This window comes from Lissotriton vulgaris, chromosome 7 (genome assembly GCF_964263255.1).
Source record: "Lissotriton vulgaris chromosome 7, aLisVul1.2, whole genome shotgun sequence".
Taxonomy (NCBI): domain Eukaryota; kingdom Metazoa; phylum Chordata; class Amphibia; order Caudata; family Salamandridae; genus Lissotriton; species Lissotriton vulgaris.
In genome coordinates, this window is record NC_141695.1 from 723,989,492 (window position 1) to 724,006,084 (window position 16,593).

General features: G+C 41.7%; 1 protein-coding gene across 1 annotated transcript in view; it reads right to left on the reverse strand.

Annotated features, from left to right (window-relative positions):
- The window catches only part of LOC147702336 (ATP-binding cassette sub-family A member 10-like), a 1,673,715-nt gene that overhangs the window by 166,699 nt on the left and 1,490,423 nt on the right, over positions 1–16,593 (reverse strand). The window contains exons 31-33 of the mRNA XM_086930968.1: positions 14,969–15,060; positions 11,609–11,796; positions 10,865–10,940 (exon numbers count right to left, since the gene is read on the reverse strand). Coding sequence (XP_086787094.1) covers positions 10,865–10,940; positions 11,609–11,796; positions 14,969–15,060 — 356 coding nt within the window. The remainder of the gene's footprint in view (positions 1–10,864; positions 10,941–11,608; positions 11,797–14,968; positions 15,061–16,593) is intronic.

Below are 16,593 nucleotides of genomic sequence, written 5' to 3' on the forward strand. Positions count from 1 at the left end.
AGGTTTCTTTCCCTACTTAGGTAATGTCTCCAATAGTAAATTGATACGAAAATTAACCAGAACCCTTGAAGCAGTAGTAAATGAAGCTACTTCTGCCCTAAGTAACTTAACAGAAGAGCAGTCTGCTATACGAATTGTTGTTCTCCAAAATCGTCTCGTCCTTGACGTCATTCTGGCCGATAGGGGCGGCGCCTGTAAGGTCATCGGGTCAAGCTGCTGTGTTTTCATTCCAGAAAATGCGCCATCAGTGTATAGAGCCATTACCCGTCTTCACAAGATTGCAAGTCTGATACACCAGAATCCAGGCACCTGGACTTGGTCCGGTTGGTTCTGGACCACGCTGTCAGCCTGGGGATGGAAAGTCCTATCCTTCATAGGTATTGGCCTCCTCATAATGTTCAGTTGCTGCCTATGTTTACAATGTGGGCCAGCGATTTGCGGCTTGTGCGCCACATCATGTATTCCTCATTCAAGTTCCCATTCGAAACGCCATAAGAAGAAAGAAGAGCAAATGATGTTACATGAACAGATTGATAGGTTAATGAGGATTGAAATATCATGAAGGGTTCGTAGGGGACAAGGAGGGAATGAGGTAATATGAATTTTTGGTTAGTTATGTCCCCTATCGTAGACCCCACCGGCTCCATGTACTTGCTTCTAGTACATGTAAGATCCCTCCACTTCTAGCTATGAAGACGCAAATATATTTGCGTCCAACGTCAACATGTCCTCTTTCAAATCCACCATGAATGGGTCAGATATTCCGTTTCTAAGTGTGCCTTGCCAACGTCTTTATGTGGTGCACTTTCGTGTTTTCTAGCTCTGGCGAGTTAGGCCCTGATTTCTGCCATCGAGCCTTTTTCTGCCTTCTGTCTCTGAAAGCCGCTGCCTGCTGCTTCCTGACCTTTGACTTACTCCCTGTGCGGCTCGCGGTGCCTGGCTCAGCCTGCCTTTCCTGCCAAGACCGAATTCAACCTTCAAGTTATCTGCTCCGCTCCTCGAAAAATACATTCCTGTCTAGTAGTTTACGAAAACATCCTTCCCAGCTGCAAAGCAAAGGGCCCGGCCTCACTGTCTCCATGCAAGTAATTCATAGCTTCCGTTACCATGGTAGGCCCATGGCCCCTCACATCTCACGTAGACACGTAGTCGCATATGCACGCACTAGCAGTCAGTATGGAATAGCCTCTGCCCAAGAGACCTTTTCTTCTAGATAATACAGTTCCTCAAACACAAGATATCAGATATGATTTGGGATTAGGTTGTTCTGACACTCCAGACTTCTGTCTCCACATGTAGGGCTAAATGTCAAGTCCCCTTCACCCTCCAGTTACACGTCAATCATACGTCATACTGCTGCGCGCGCATCTCTGCCACATGTTCTTGCTGACTCTGCAGGATCCTTCTAGGGATCCACCCACTTATGACACCTTTGTGTGACGTTTCTAGCACACACCTCCGTGTACACCCTAGTGCACGCCTTCTGTTACGTATTTCTGTTCTTATCTCGTTTCTCTCAGCTGTTACGCCTTCTGCATTCAATATTACTGTATGAAATGACTATATATATGAACCACTGTTAATAAATCATTGTACATGTCCATTGCAATTTCCACCCTGAACCCTCATGGCGATGGGTCATGCTACCATTGCTTCGAACCAATTCCTTTTTAAGGAATAAAACCCCTTTTAAACCTCAGATACCACGGACTCTGCCTTCTTATTTTGACTGAGTTATTCTTATTGAACTTTACCGCATAAATTCCGTATAGGTAATTAAAATTTACCACAGGATGGGGAACCTGGAATCGAACTCGGTTGCGCATGTGTGCGAATGCGATGACCTATTCATGTGGCTACTGTGCTATGGGAATAAAAAGGGTGATGGTTAAGGGTGTGTAGTGTCGAAAGGTACATGGAATATACACAATGGCAATCAAGTCTGTCTACAGAGCAATTATATCAAAGATAACAAGAGAATTCGATTCTCTCATTTAAACCCATAGGTTTCTGGGTTGACAATTTATGAATCCAGTAATTCTCACGTCTCAAGAGAAATTTGTTGTTGTCTCTCCCCTCTTGTTTGGATACAGTTTCTAGGATGATGAACTTTACTTGAGAAACATTATGTTGTTGTTCTACAAAGTGTGCAGAAAGAGCTGATTTCAAATTTTTAAGTCTGATGTTAGATTTGTGTTCAGTGAGACGCACTTTAATGCGTCGCTCGGTTTTACCGACGTACATCTTCCCACAGGGGCATTTGATCCCATATATTAGGTTACTGGTGTCGCAGGTGGCGTTTACTCGGAGTTTAATGGGATTGCCTTGGCTGGGATGGTTTATGATGTGCCCCCTGATAATGTTATTACAATGGCCACAATTCAGACAAGGTTTGGTTCCAGTATATGTGATGAATTCTTCCGGTTTATGTTGTAAAATTTCACCCAAATTCTTTGCTCTGGTATATGCAAATAGTGGGGGTTGGCTGAATGCGTTTCTAAAGTCGGGTTCCAGGTTTAGGATTGTCCGATGTTTCATATTGATTCGCTTGAATTTTTTGCTGCTGGTGGAATATTTTGAAACCACTACTGTCGTGTTTGCTCAGACTTCATGGTGGGTGTTAAAAGTTTGGGTCTTTCAACATTTTCAATCCTCTTTTTGGTTTCATCCACTAGGGTTTTTGGGTAACCTCTTTTCAGATATTTATTGGACATTTCGTTCAGCCTTTGGTTGAGTGTTATTCCATCTGACGTGATTCTTTTAACCCTTGCCATTTGGGAATACGGTAAGTTCCTTATCAGATTGGGTTCATGGAAGCTGGAGTGCAATAACAAGTTGTTCCTGTCGGTGGGTTTCACGTAAAGATCAGTGGTGAATCCGTCGGGTGTTACTGTTATTTTCACATCTAAGAAATTGACTGATGTGTCTGAAATTTCCCAGGTTAATTGGATCCTTTGATCGATGGAATTGAATCTATTCAGTTGTAATCTTAATGTTTCCTCTGTGTCCGTCCATATGATGAAAAAATCATCTATGTATCTCAGTATCATTTTGAGGTGATTGGTCCAGTTGGTATTGTTTAGTATGTGTTGGGTTTCGTACCAGTGCATAAAAGTATTAGCATACACAGGTGCAGCCGAATTGCCCATTGCCATCCCTGTAAGTTGTTGATACCACTTGTCATGAACTCTGAAGTAGCTATGATATAGGGTAAACTGCATGAGTTCCATGAGGAACAATTGGAAGTCTTGGTCTAGATCCATGTTTAGTAAAGCTGATTCCATTGCTTCAATTCCCATATCATGGGGTATGCTTGTGTATAGGCTGCAGACGTCTGCAGTACATAGCAATATCTTCTCTGTTGGGTCAAGTTGGATTTGTTGTAGCTTCAATAGAAATTGCGAAGTGTCCTTTATGTACGTTTGTGTGGATTGTACCGATGGTTGAATGTACCTATCGATGAGTTGTCCTATTGGCTGGTGTATACTTCCTCTAGTGGAGACAATGGGTCTCATGGGGGGGTTTCTGAGGTTCTTATGAATTTTTGGTACCATTCTTAATGTGGGACTTTTGGGATTAGTTGTTGTAAGAAAGTTCTTGGTCCTTTCTGTGATTGTTCCTTGCTTATGTGCTTGGTCAATGATACTCCTCAAGGTTTTAGAATATTCCAGAGTGGGATTAGAATCCAATTTGCTGTATGTTGTCATGTCCATGACGTGTTGAGATACTTTATTATTGTACATGGAGGTATTCATGCTAACGATTGCCCCCCCTTTGTCTGCTTTAGTAAAGGTTGTGTGTGCATTAGTTGCTATTCGATTCAATGTGTCCAAATCCTTTTGTGTGATATTTCTGATTTTAGGTTTAATGTGTTTAAGTTTGTTGAGATCCTGTTTAACTAGGCTTTCAAAAAGGTCTAGTGTCTTGTGGCTTGTGGGTGCTTGAAATGAACTTTGTGGGCGTAGTCCCAATAGTTGGTCTTTCTCCTGTTGTGGACGCTCCGGTAAGGTATTGTCAAAGGAATGTCTGAGTTTAAGTTTCCGCATTAGTTTAAAGAAGCTAACTTCTTGTTCCAGATGGTCTGTGGAAGTAGTAGGTACGAACGAAGTTCCTTTTCCTAGTAATCTTAGTTCATGTTCATTGAAGTGCTGGTCACTGATGTTTATGACTAAGTGCTCTGTGGTTGATTCTTCTTGGGTTTTTTCTCCTTCTCCTTGGTTATTGCCGTGGCACTCCGGGTGTTGGGCGGGTCCCTTTCTTTCTCTTTTTCTTTTCCCTCTCCTGGGTCTCCTTTTTGAGCTTGGCCCTGTTCTAAAAAAGGGCTACTATCGTGTGTTTGACTGGTGGTGGCTTCTACTGTAGGTGTCTGTTCCTGTGGTGTTCTTGTGGGTGGTCCTCTACGTGGTCTTTGAACAGATTCACTGTCCGTGGACGAAGTGTCCGTGTTCGAGTTATAAGGGCGATTCCTTCGTTTTTGTGCATACACGTCGGCCCATGTATAGACCTCCCCCAGTCTATAGTCCAAGGTGTCCCGTTTGAACTTACGAATTTTACGTTCATTGATTTCTCTAGAATGTCGCTCAATTTGGGTTTTAATGTCCTCCAAGGTTGTTTTAAGTTCATCCTCCGTCATCATTTTAGATAATTCCGTGGATGTTTCTTGTATTTCGGCAGAAATTTCCTCTAAGATAGTTGATAGTTCTTGGATAATTAAAAGAATTAGGTCCAGTGAGCACTTGTTAAGGATTTCATACCAGCGTTCCTGGAATTTTTTGGAGTGTTTACATAGGCATGGTTTGAGTGCAATTCTTAACCCCCGTGGTATGCGCTGGTTCCTATGATACTTGATAAGAGTACTGGCATGAAGTTGTTGGTTTGTTTTTCTCTTTGATAGATACAATAATTGTTTTATATTTTGCTCTTTTGACCGACTTGATGTTTCTTGTACTAATTCCTCCCTGATAAGAGAGTAGATTTGATCCACGTCTTTTTCCTCAAATGCGAAAGTGGAGGCTCTGGCCTCTGTGCTTTTAGATATGTCTTCATAGTTACTCATGATTATGTCGTTATTTCCAAAACTTATTTTAGAGTGCGTGCTGTCAATCCGGTGGACGCTTGAAGGGTAAATATGATAGTGGTTGGATTGATGCACCGCTTATTTTGTATTTGGTTTGATTTATTTGTTGTTTGGTTAGTTGATCAATTTTGTGGTGCTCAATAAGGAGGCGTCGAGGAACTCTGGTCCCATCCCTAGTATGGCACTCACTTGTTTGCGTTCCCTTAATGAAAGAAAACAGCTTCCATTCAAAGTTCGTTAATAGTTCTTTCTTTTTATTTCATTGATTTTCGTGATGTTCTTTTTTAACCATTCAATTCACATTTCATCATGATTATATTCCTCATACATAATCAAGCATTATCGTAAGCGTGTCCAATGCATTTCGGGCATTAATGGCATGCCCTTCATCAGGTATTAGACACTAAAAGCAATGATATAAATCAACATTAAAATGGAAAATAATAATGTTTGCAAAGTAGCAGTAAAAAAACATGGACAGTAAATGTGCATACAAAAATCCGATGTACCATCATATTGTGCCGTTATAAAAAGGTAGGTGAAAGATTGTGTAACCTCATGCATTGTGAATGTAAGAGTGTAGGTAGCAGTCGTTCACTTACATGCCTGTATATAGTCAATGTTGAAAATCTAGAAGAAATCGGTAAATGGAAAAAATACGTCAGGTTCTGTAAACAAAGCTGGCTAACAAGGCTCTCCAGCATGTTCGGCAAGCGGTAAAACTAACCTGAATGGTTAAGTGTTGAAGAATTCTATCCGGTACGTGTCTCCAAAGAACGCCGGTGAAAGCGATGTGTTCCCGCGTTGCTAAATTCAAAACATTGGGGGTCACGTGATGTGTCACGTGTGACGGTGGTAGAAAACATACTGCGTTTACGATCGGATCGGGTTGTGGACGGTCGTGTTCCAGCGGAAAACAATTACCATTTCCGAACAAATGATAACATTTCTGTGATCACATGGTCAATATGTTCGTGTGGATAATAGAGAAAGCGGAAGATAGTGAGTTGAAAAAATAATAGGATGGGGAACCTGGAATCGAACTCGGTTGCGCATGTGTGCGAATGCGATGACCTATTCATGTGGCTACTGTGCTATGGGAATAAAAAGGGTGATGGTTAAGGGTGTGTAGTGTCGAAAGGTACATGGAATATACACAATGGCAATCAAGTCTGTCTACAGAGCAATTATATCAAAGATAACAAGAGAATTCGATTCTCTCATTTAAACCCATAGGTTTCTGGGTTGACAATTTATGAATCCAGTAATTCTCACGTCTCAAGAGAAATTTGTTGTTGTCTCTCCCCTCTTGTTTGGATACAGTTTCTAGGATGATGAACTTTACTTGAGAAACATTATGTTGTTGTTCTACAAAGTGTGCAGAAAGAGCTGATTTCAAATTTTTAAGTCTGATGTTAGATTTGTGTTCAGTGAGACGCACTTTAATGCGTCGCTCGGTTTTACCGACGTACATCTTCGATAGGTACATTCAACCATCGGTACAATCCACACAAACGTACATAAAGGACACTTCGCAATTTCTATTGAAGCTACAACAAATCCAACTTGACCCAACAGAGAAGATATTGCTATGTACTCCAGACGTCTGCAGCCTATACACAAGCATACCCCATGATATGGGAATTGAAGCAATGGAATCAGCTTTACTAAACATGGATCTAGACCAAGACTTCCAATTGTTCCTCATGGAACTCATGCAGTTTACCCTATATCATAGCTACTTCAGAGTTCATGACAAGTGGTATCAACAACTTACAGGGATGGCAATGGGCAATTCGGCTGCACCTGTGTATGCTAATACTTTTATGCACTGGTACGAAACCCAACACATACTAAACAATACCAACTGGACCAATCACCTCAAAATGATACTGAGATACATAGATGATTTTTTCATCATATGGACGGACACAGAGGAAACATTAAGATTACAACTGAATAGATTCAATTCCATCGATCAAAGGATCCAATTAACCTGGGAAATTTCAGACACATCAGTCAATTTCTTAGATGTGAAAATAACAGTAACACCCGACGGATTCACCACTGATCTTTACGTCAAACCCACCGACAGGAACAACTTGTTATTGCACTCCAGCTTCCATGAACCCAATCTGATAAGGAACTTACCGTATTCCCAAATGGCAAGGGTTAAAAGAATCACGTCAGATGGAATAACACTCAACCAAAGGCTGAAGGAAATGTCCAATAAATTTCTGAAAAGAGGTTACCCAAAAACCCTAGTGGATGAAACCAAAAAGAGGATTGAAAATGTTGAAAGACCCAAACTTTTAACACCCACCATGAAGTCTGAGCAAACACGGACAGTAGTGGTTTCAAAATATTCCACCAGTAGCAAAAAATTCAAGCGAATCATTATGAAACATTGGACAATCCTAAACCTGGAACCCGACTTTAGAAACGCATTCAGCCAACCCCCACTATTTGCATATACCAGAGCAAAGAATTTGGGTGAAATTTTACAACATAAACCGGAAGAATTCATCACATATACTGGAACCAAACCTTGTCTGAATTGTGGCCATTGTAATAACATTATCAGGGGGCACATCATAAACCATCCCAGCCAAGGCAATCCCATTAAACTCCGAGTAAACGCCACCTGCGACACCAGTAACCTAATATATGGGATCAAATGCCCCTGTGGGAAGATGTACGTCGGTAAAACCGAGCGACGCATTAAAGTGCGTCTCACTGAACACAAATCTAACATCAGACTTAAAAATTTGAAATCAGCTCTTTCTGCACACTTTGTAGAAAAACAACCTAATGTTTCTCAAGTAAAGTTCATCATCCTAGAAACTGTATCCAAACAAGAGGGGAGAGACAACAACAAATTTCTCTTGAGACGTGAGAATTACTGGATTCATAAATTGTCAACCCAGAAACCTATGGGTTTAAATGAGAGAATCGAATTCTCTTGTTATCTTTGATATAATTGCTCTGTAGACAGACTTGATTGCCATTGTGTATATTCCATGTACCTTTCGACACTACACACCCTTAACCATCACCCTTTTTATTCCCATAGCACAGTAGCCACATGAATAGGTCATCGCATTCGCACACATGCGCAACCGAGTTCGATTCCAGGTTCCCCATCCTATTATTTTTTCAACTCACTATCTTCCGCTTTCTCTATTATCCACACGAACATATTGACCATGTGATCAGTGATCACAGAAATGTTATCATTTGTTCGGAAATGGTAATTGTTTTCCGCTGGAACACGACCGTCCACAACCCGATCCGATCGTAAACGCAGTATGTTTTCTACCCCCGTCACACGTGACACATCACGTGACCCCCAATGTTTTGAATTTAGCAACGTGGGAACACATCGCTTTCACCGGCGTTCTTTGGAGACACGTACCGGATAGAATTCTTCAACACTTAACCATTCAGGTTAGTTTTACCGCTTGCCGAACATGCTGGAGAGCCTTGTTAGCCAGCTTTGTTTACAGAACCTGACGTATTTTTTCCGTTTACCGATTTCTTCTAGATTTTCAACATTGACTATATACAGGCATGTAAGTGAACGACTGCTACCTACACTCTTACATTCACAATGCATGAGGTTACACAATCTTTCACCTACCTTTTTATAACGGCACAATATGATGGTACATCGGATTTTTGTATGCACATTTACTGTCCATGTTTTTTTACTGCTACTTTGCAAACATTATTATTTTCCATTTTAATGTTGATTTATATCATTGCTTTTAGTGTCTAATACCTGATGAAGGGCATGCCATTAATGCCCGAAATGCGTTGGACACGCTTACGATAATGCTTGATTATGTATGAGGAATATAATCATGATGAAATGTGAATTGAATGGTTAAAAAAGAACATCACGAAAATCAATGAAATAAAAAGAAAGAACTATTAACGAACTTTGAATGGAAGCTGTTTTCTTTCATTAAGGGAACGCAAACAAGTGAGTGCCATACTAGGGATGGGACCAGAGTTACTCTGGCCTCACATCTTAAATATTTCCTGTTAAGAAGTCCCAGGAACAAAAAGACTTCACCCCCATCTTCCCTCCTGAACTCTACTGAGAGAGTTCTGTCCTTCCTAGAGTGCTTGGTCCAAATGTGGTGCCTCTAGAACTTGTCCCTGTTGTTTGAGAAGCTGGACAAGGAGAAACTAAAACAATCTGCAAATTTTCACGCATCGCCCGCTTACAGAGCACATCCCCGACAGCGTGAGGAAATTCCCACCGCTGCAAAGATCAAGATTGTCGCAGAGCCTGTTGCCGCTGCAAGAGCCGACGCATCCTTCGCTTGCGGAACGCATCACTCCAGTACGGGATGATTACCATCACTGCGAATATTGTTGCTGAGCCTGTCGTCGCTGGGTGAGATCACCGCACCGCTTGCTTGCGGACCGCATCATGTCACTGCGAGTGGCGTCGCAGAGCCATCGCATCGAGGGGCCGCGAGAGGAGAAGAACGACGCTGCGCTGCGCATCGCCGCTGCACCTGAGATCGTCGCCGTCCTGAAGATCGTCGCATCATACCTTTGCGAGGCGCTTCCTAGGGAACCTGCACACCGGAATCCATACAAGGTATCGCCTCCCTCCCCATACAGACTGGATTCGTCGCAACACGCCCGCTGCGGGGCTGTCGCATCGCCTCCCCAGCGTCTCAGGAGTGGCGCATTGCTTGTTTTTCAAAAATGCAGCTTTCACTTTTAACTTTTGTCTCATCTAAAGGTACTTTTGGCTAAACGTGACACAACTGTGGATTATTTTGACTCAACCTTGAGAACTCTTTTGAAACCATATTCTTGAACTGTGTATGTTGGATTTTTGTCATTTTGGTCTAGTGTAGTTTAGATAAAGATACTTTATTTTTCTAAACTGGTGTGGAGTCCCTTTGTGGTGTTTTCACTGTGTTACTGTGAGTGTTGGTACAAATACTTTACAAATTGCCTTTGATAAGCCTGTCTGCTCCAGCCAAGCTACCAAGGGGCTGAGCAGGGGTTATCTAAAGAGTGTATCCCCCTTACCCTGACTAGAAGCAAGAGCCCCTATTTGGACATTGGTACTTACCTCTGCCAATTAGAGAACCCCAGATCTAACAACTAGAAAAAAAAGTCACAATTTTTCTTCTCTTACGTTCTTTAGGATTTTAGCAAGGGGTATGTCATCATTTATAATAATTGTGAAAAGGGAAGACGTGATGCTATCCTATTAAAGATTTATGAGATGTGTAGTTTTGAAATTTGAAATTCTGAGGTGAACTTAGTACTGTGGTTATAAAAAATTACACTCCTTGGTAAGTAGGGGAGTAAGTGAGCTGGATTTAGTAGAATGTAGGATCCTGACAGGTGTAGGAAATTCAGGTAAAAAGGTCTGAAGGCAGTCAGAAATTACTAGATCCATAACCCTATTGAAAGGTAACATAAGGACACATCTAGCGATATCATTGGGGATAAGAGGTCATATAATGTCACTGGAAGGGGAGAGGTGTGGCGCAGTGGCCAGAACGACTGACTCCAGAGCGCAGGGCTCACAGTTTGATCCCGACGCCGGTGGCAGCTCAGCTCAGCATCATGTGACTCTAGGCAATAGCTCACTCAATCTCCCCGACGAACCCCAGTGCCTTGAAACCCTTAAGCAGCTGATATGTTCACACTTCACAAGTACAAATTATTATTGTTATAATTAATAAAACCCAATCCATACTGGATAATTTACGTTACTGTTAGCAGTTAACCATTTTGATTTACTCTCACCTTTCTCTTTATGCCTTCAGGGAGTTTTTTCACTGATGTCTTCAAGTGCTCATTTAGCTCTAACGCATCAGTCACTCTGTATCAAAAATAAAATGGGGAGAGCTTTTATACATTTGCTTATTTGAGTCGTTCTGATTTCTTCCAGTACGGTACCCTTAGCAGCCAACTCTCTACTGTTCATTTAATTAGGGAATGAAAGTGAGGAACATACTGGCTTAAAAAAAATCCTTTTCCCTTTGACTACGTCTATTCTGGGCTTTATGTTACCACCTCGTTCTATCAGAAGGACTTTGCTTATTACGTGCTCTTAAGCATGCCAATCTTTCGATCACAGACCTTGGTTTCCATTTTAGGCTCTTAATCCAGTACCCCTTTAACTCCCCAAGACTTACCGATACCATACCTATATTGGCAATACCAGTATCGGGAAAAAACAGTCTAATTTGAATGAGGAAATGTGCACAACCTAAATTATCAACACAGATGCCTTTCGAGAAGTTCTTCTTCTGATACGAAGATTCAATATGTACTATAACAATATTATTTATTGGTTCACTCTGGATTGACTAATATACATAAAAAACAACTCAGTTTGTGTAACGCATATAGAGAACCAGGAGTTACGGCGGCTGGCATAATCCATTACTCAGTGTCTCAGACCAATTCCAACCCATTTGCAAATGGGACAGGGAGATATTCATCCGATTGACCACCGAGGCATAATAATGCCCCCTGAAACTGTACCTTTTGATGGCCACTGCTGCATCCTCTTTCCTCATCCCTTTTACAGCAGCGTAGGCCGCTAAATGTTGCTCCACGGTTAGCCCAGGCCACAGTGCGTTCTCTTGAGGGCAACACCCAAGAAACCCAGCCGATTCAGTGTATCTCTCCCTCTGCGAAGTGGGAGCATTCTGGAGCTCTGTCAGAAGCACCTGCAAACATATCACATTCCACTTAAAGCTACACTTGCATACAGTTATAATATTGTGAGAAACAGACTCTCATTTGGAGGTATTACAAGCATATTTTACCATGTGCAGTGTTTAGTTTTCATTGGGGCAAAAATAACAACCAGATATAGACATCTGTGTTACCATAATCAGACAAGTTCCTTGGTTAGTATCTTCTCTAGTCTGTAAGAGCTACAGGGCCTTAATCAAAGTCAGTTTCTTTAACACCACCAGATGTACACGAGGATGCTACTGCCATCGCCCTTACGTTGAAGCTGCTGATGTGGACATGGCTTTCGGCAGACTTTACCTCACCATCACTAAATGGCAGGAGTAGGAGTGAGAGAGTCTAAAGAAGATTGGCTGTGTTCGGGGTAGGACATGCACCCCCTTGCCTAGTACGGCCAATGTCCCTAGAGATACAGAAGCAGTATAAACATTCAAATGTTATGGGAATCCATTCAGTGTGATGAAGCAAGAGATGGAGGCAGAGAGCCAAGAAATCAATGCGTTATGGATAGGAAACCAATAAAAAGCATTGATGATGATAACCAGGGCTCTTACACTCCCTTTAGCAACCAGAATATAGCACTCGTAGAATGTGGATAGTCAACCAGGCTCCTTATCCCTTACAGTCTGCAATTCACTGCCATTATGTGAACACTCAAACAGTTATGCATGTGGACGTGTTCAGGTGATCTTTCATCCAGGCTCATGTGTGGGGAACTCTTTCCTAACATTCTGCCCTCTGCCTAGTTTCCTTTTGTAATGTAGTCACAGAAATGCATATCAAAAGCAGGACACACTGAGAGCCAGGACTGGAGCACGGCAGCAGAAGCAGGGGAGATGCCTGCAGTGCCCAGTTGTCCTGGAGGATTGTGGAACACCTGTGCGGGCGGGCGCTCATTGCAGGACTGTGTGTCCCTGTCTTGGTATAATACCTACGTGGGCAGAAGTGTGGATGGAAAGGGACAACTTGGTCAAGATGTAGAGGGAATGGACAAATTACAGGGTAACTGACTGGGGGTGAATGGGGGTGGGTGCGGTTGAAAGGGTCATCCTCCCCTCTGTGTGGGTAGGGAGGTACGGCTGGGCAGGCAGCTGTTGTTTTTCTATGGGCATTTTTTGTGAAAGAATGAGCTAGAGGAAGGTCCAGGACCTGTGATGGAAGGGAGAAGACAGGAATTGCGCCTACTTTTTTTTAGGTTGTTGGGACCCAGGGGGCAGACTGGCCATAATAGCCATATTTGGTTTGCCCGTGGACACTAATTCCAGCTCCAGTTCATCTTCATGTTCTCTCCGCTATGGCTTAGACTCACAATTTTGAAAAATGTTAATTATCAGCAATTTCGTCTGCACCTGCAGGCAGTAACACTTAAATCTAGTTTACTGTGTTGATTCCATTGGCCAGGAGGCAATAACCACGTTTATAAACATTGCAGAGTAAAAGAGGGTTACTGGGCTCTTAGCAAACTACTAGGCTACATATAAGGAAGGTGTCTGCAGATTTGCTGATGATACAACTTCTCAAACGATCAAATCTATAGGAAGAACACAATTAGGAAGGTTATTACAAACAATATGTGCAGGTGCTTGTATGGTGCAAAGTGACACAAAGCATTGTCTTGCTTTATTTGCCATTAAAAAGGCCAGCACATAATTGTACAATCCAATGTGAGAGCCATCGAGATCCTTTGTAAATTTAGGCCTTGAAATCTTTAATAAATGTTCGAGAGAAATTTTAAATACTGCTGAGGCAATGCTTACAGTGTTCATAAAATTAAATAAAACTGTTAGTAAATTGATATATATATAGTTAGGACCTAGTTACCATAGGAAATTCCCAACATTCTATTGGGAATAACTTTGGTGCCGATCGAGGAATCTGTGTGTAATTTTCCTTAAAATTGCTTTGCTTCGCTCCGCTCCTTCCCTGAAAGTTTCGGGGGGATTCTTCAAGCGGGGGCCGAGAAAAAAGGGGGGTCCGAAAACGTGTTTTCCTCATGTTAATTTCCATAGGGACCTTTAGACACGGCTACAGCCCGAACGGCTGAATGGAATTACACCAAACTTGGCAAAATGATAGGGCCTCGTATGCAGACGTGCCTTTGCTATGTTTGGTGAAAATCCCTCCAGTAGTTCTTGAGAAAATTGAATTTGAAAATTTTCAAATGGCATTTTCTATGGGACCTTTAGACACGGCTACAGCCCGAACGGCTGAACGGAATAACACCAAACTTGGCAAAATGGTAGAGACAGGTATGCTGTAGTGCCTTTTCTATATTTGGTGAAAATCCCTCCAGTAGTTGTTGAGAAAATTAAATTTGAGCAAATTATATATCTATATGCACTCAACATTCTATTGGGAATAACTTTGGCGCCGATTGAGGAATCTGTGTGTAATTTTCCAGAATTTTGGCCAGCTCCGCTCCGCTCCTTCCCTGAAAGTTTCGGGGGGATTCCTCAAGAGGGGGCCGAAAAGGGGGTCCCAAAACGTGTTTTCCCCATGTTAACTTCCATAGGGACCTTTAGACACGGCTAAAGCGATGTCATTTGAGAAGTCATCAGTGATGTCAAGTCAAGTCAAGTCAGAACATTTATATAGCGCACTACATACCCAGAGGGTTTCAAGGCGCTTAGGAAGGGGAGGTGGATTATTTGTCAAATATCCACGTTTTAAGCTGCTTTCTGAACGCTAGGTGATTCTGATGTCACTGACCATGTCATGAATGATGTAATATTTGACATCATCAGCAGAGGATTGCGGGTGCGCAAAATATAGTTAGTACAACTAACTAAATAGGAGCAATTTCAATGGTCTTTTAAATGCTAATTCCTAACTATATAAGGCCTGAAACCTATGGTTTTTTAAGTGAATATATATATATATATATATATATATATATATATATATATATATATATATATATATATATATATATATATATAGCATGATATAATATATAATTATTTACTAACAGTTTATTTAATTTTATGAACACTGTAAGCATTGCAGCCGTATTTAAGATTTCTATTGAACATTTATTAAATTAAAGAAATCAAGGCCTACATTTACTAATGGTTGCGTTGGCACTATATAATCCCTATAGATAAAACCATTATGGAGGCTAATCAATTAAATAGAATGTTTTACCTGCCCAGCAGTTGGTTTCGTGTCTCCTGTTAGCATACGAATAGTCGTCGATTTTCCAGCTCCGTTGGGACCTAATAGTCCCAATATCTCTCCTGAAACCAATAAGAAAATACCCTCCACTTTACGGCGGTCCTGCGTTTCACAACACAAATTGCTTCTTATATCATGCATCTGTATAAAACGCATTTTTACAATCTTTGAGTAAAGGGATTTAGACCACATATGCCCCTGCTCAGGCAGACTGTGTGACAATCATACATGGACAAGGTGTGCCACAGGTACAGGGCTGCAGTTAGTATTCTGCATGGAAGACCTTCATCTGTTTCCTAGGCAGGCATAGCTATCGAGGTGTGTGAGACTGACTGAGATTATAATTCTGAATGTAGCAGGTATCTATCCAGTCTTGGAATTTGCCTTAAACTCAAATTCAGAAATTCAATTGTTTAATTCAGTGCACATTTCTCTTAGTGACTGGTAGTACATCTCAGAAATTATATGTAGCTTTATATTAGGGGATATGGCAAATGATTTGCGTTAGACCTGACAGACTTAAGGTGGTCTTCCCCCAACCTTTTATCTACCTCCTCCACTTTTCTGGCCTTGATTTTGCGGGCTTTGGTACTAGTGGAATATTTTATTTCCTTATAAGTCCCTAGTACAGTACACTACATGTGCCAAGGGCCAGAAATTAAATTAAATGCTAATTGTGGGCTGGCAGCATGGATTGTGCCACCCACTGAAGTAGCCCTTAACCATGACTTCGGACGGCCATTGCAGAGCCTGTATGTGCAGTTTTAAACTGCCATGTCCACCTGGAAAAATAACCCTTCACCAGGCCCACACCTTTCCTTCTTACACATATGTCACCCCTAAGGTAGGCTCCGGACAACATATTTAAAAGACAGGACATGTACTTTTATGTCTGACAATGCACCGTAGTTTAAAACTCCCAAAGTAATTTTTCACTACATTGGGATTACCTTATTACATTTTATAACTGTAATTTACAATCTGGAAAAGATACGTTTTTCAAGTTTGGTGTCTCTGGAATGACAATTCAAAATCACAATTTATGGTAAAGTCAGGTTTTAAATTGTAATTCTTTAAATGTCACTTTAAAAAAGTACAAAAGGAACTTAACCCCTCATCAGCTAGGATAGCTTGATTCCAGTGGCATGGCTTACCTGTCCCACTCGGGGTGACAAATGCAAAAAGAACAATTGTTGGACAGAATGCAGGCCAATGTCATAAATTCACCCCAGTACACAGATCTGTGCCTAAATCCATTGTTTTTTGCTCCCTGTGCCTTTCCAGTTTGAACCCATCAATATACAAAACAGTCTTGTCCCTGCGCCCAATAGCGACAGTCCAGCCCGAACTGCCAGGCCAGGTCCTTCCTGGACTGGAAACAAGCATCCTAGGACCTGTTTCGGGGGTCCATTCCTCATCATCCAGGATAACTTAACTCAAGCAGCATGGAGAGCACGGGACCCACGTCTAGGCATACCCATCCCACTCGGGTTGACAAATGCAAAAAGAACAATTGATGGACAGAGTGCTGGACAATGTCATATATTCGCCCCAGTACAGAGAAATGGGCCTAAATCCATCATTTATTGCTCCAC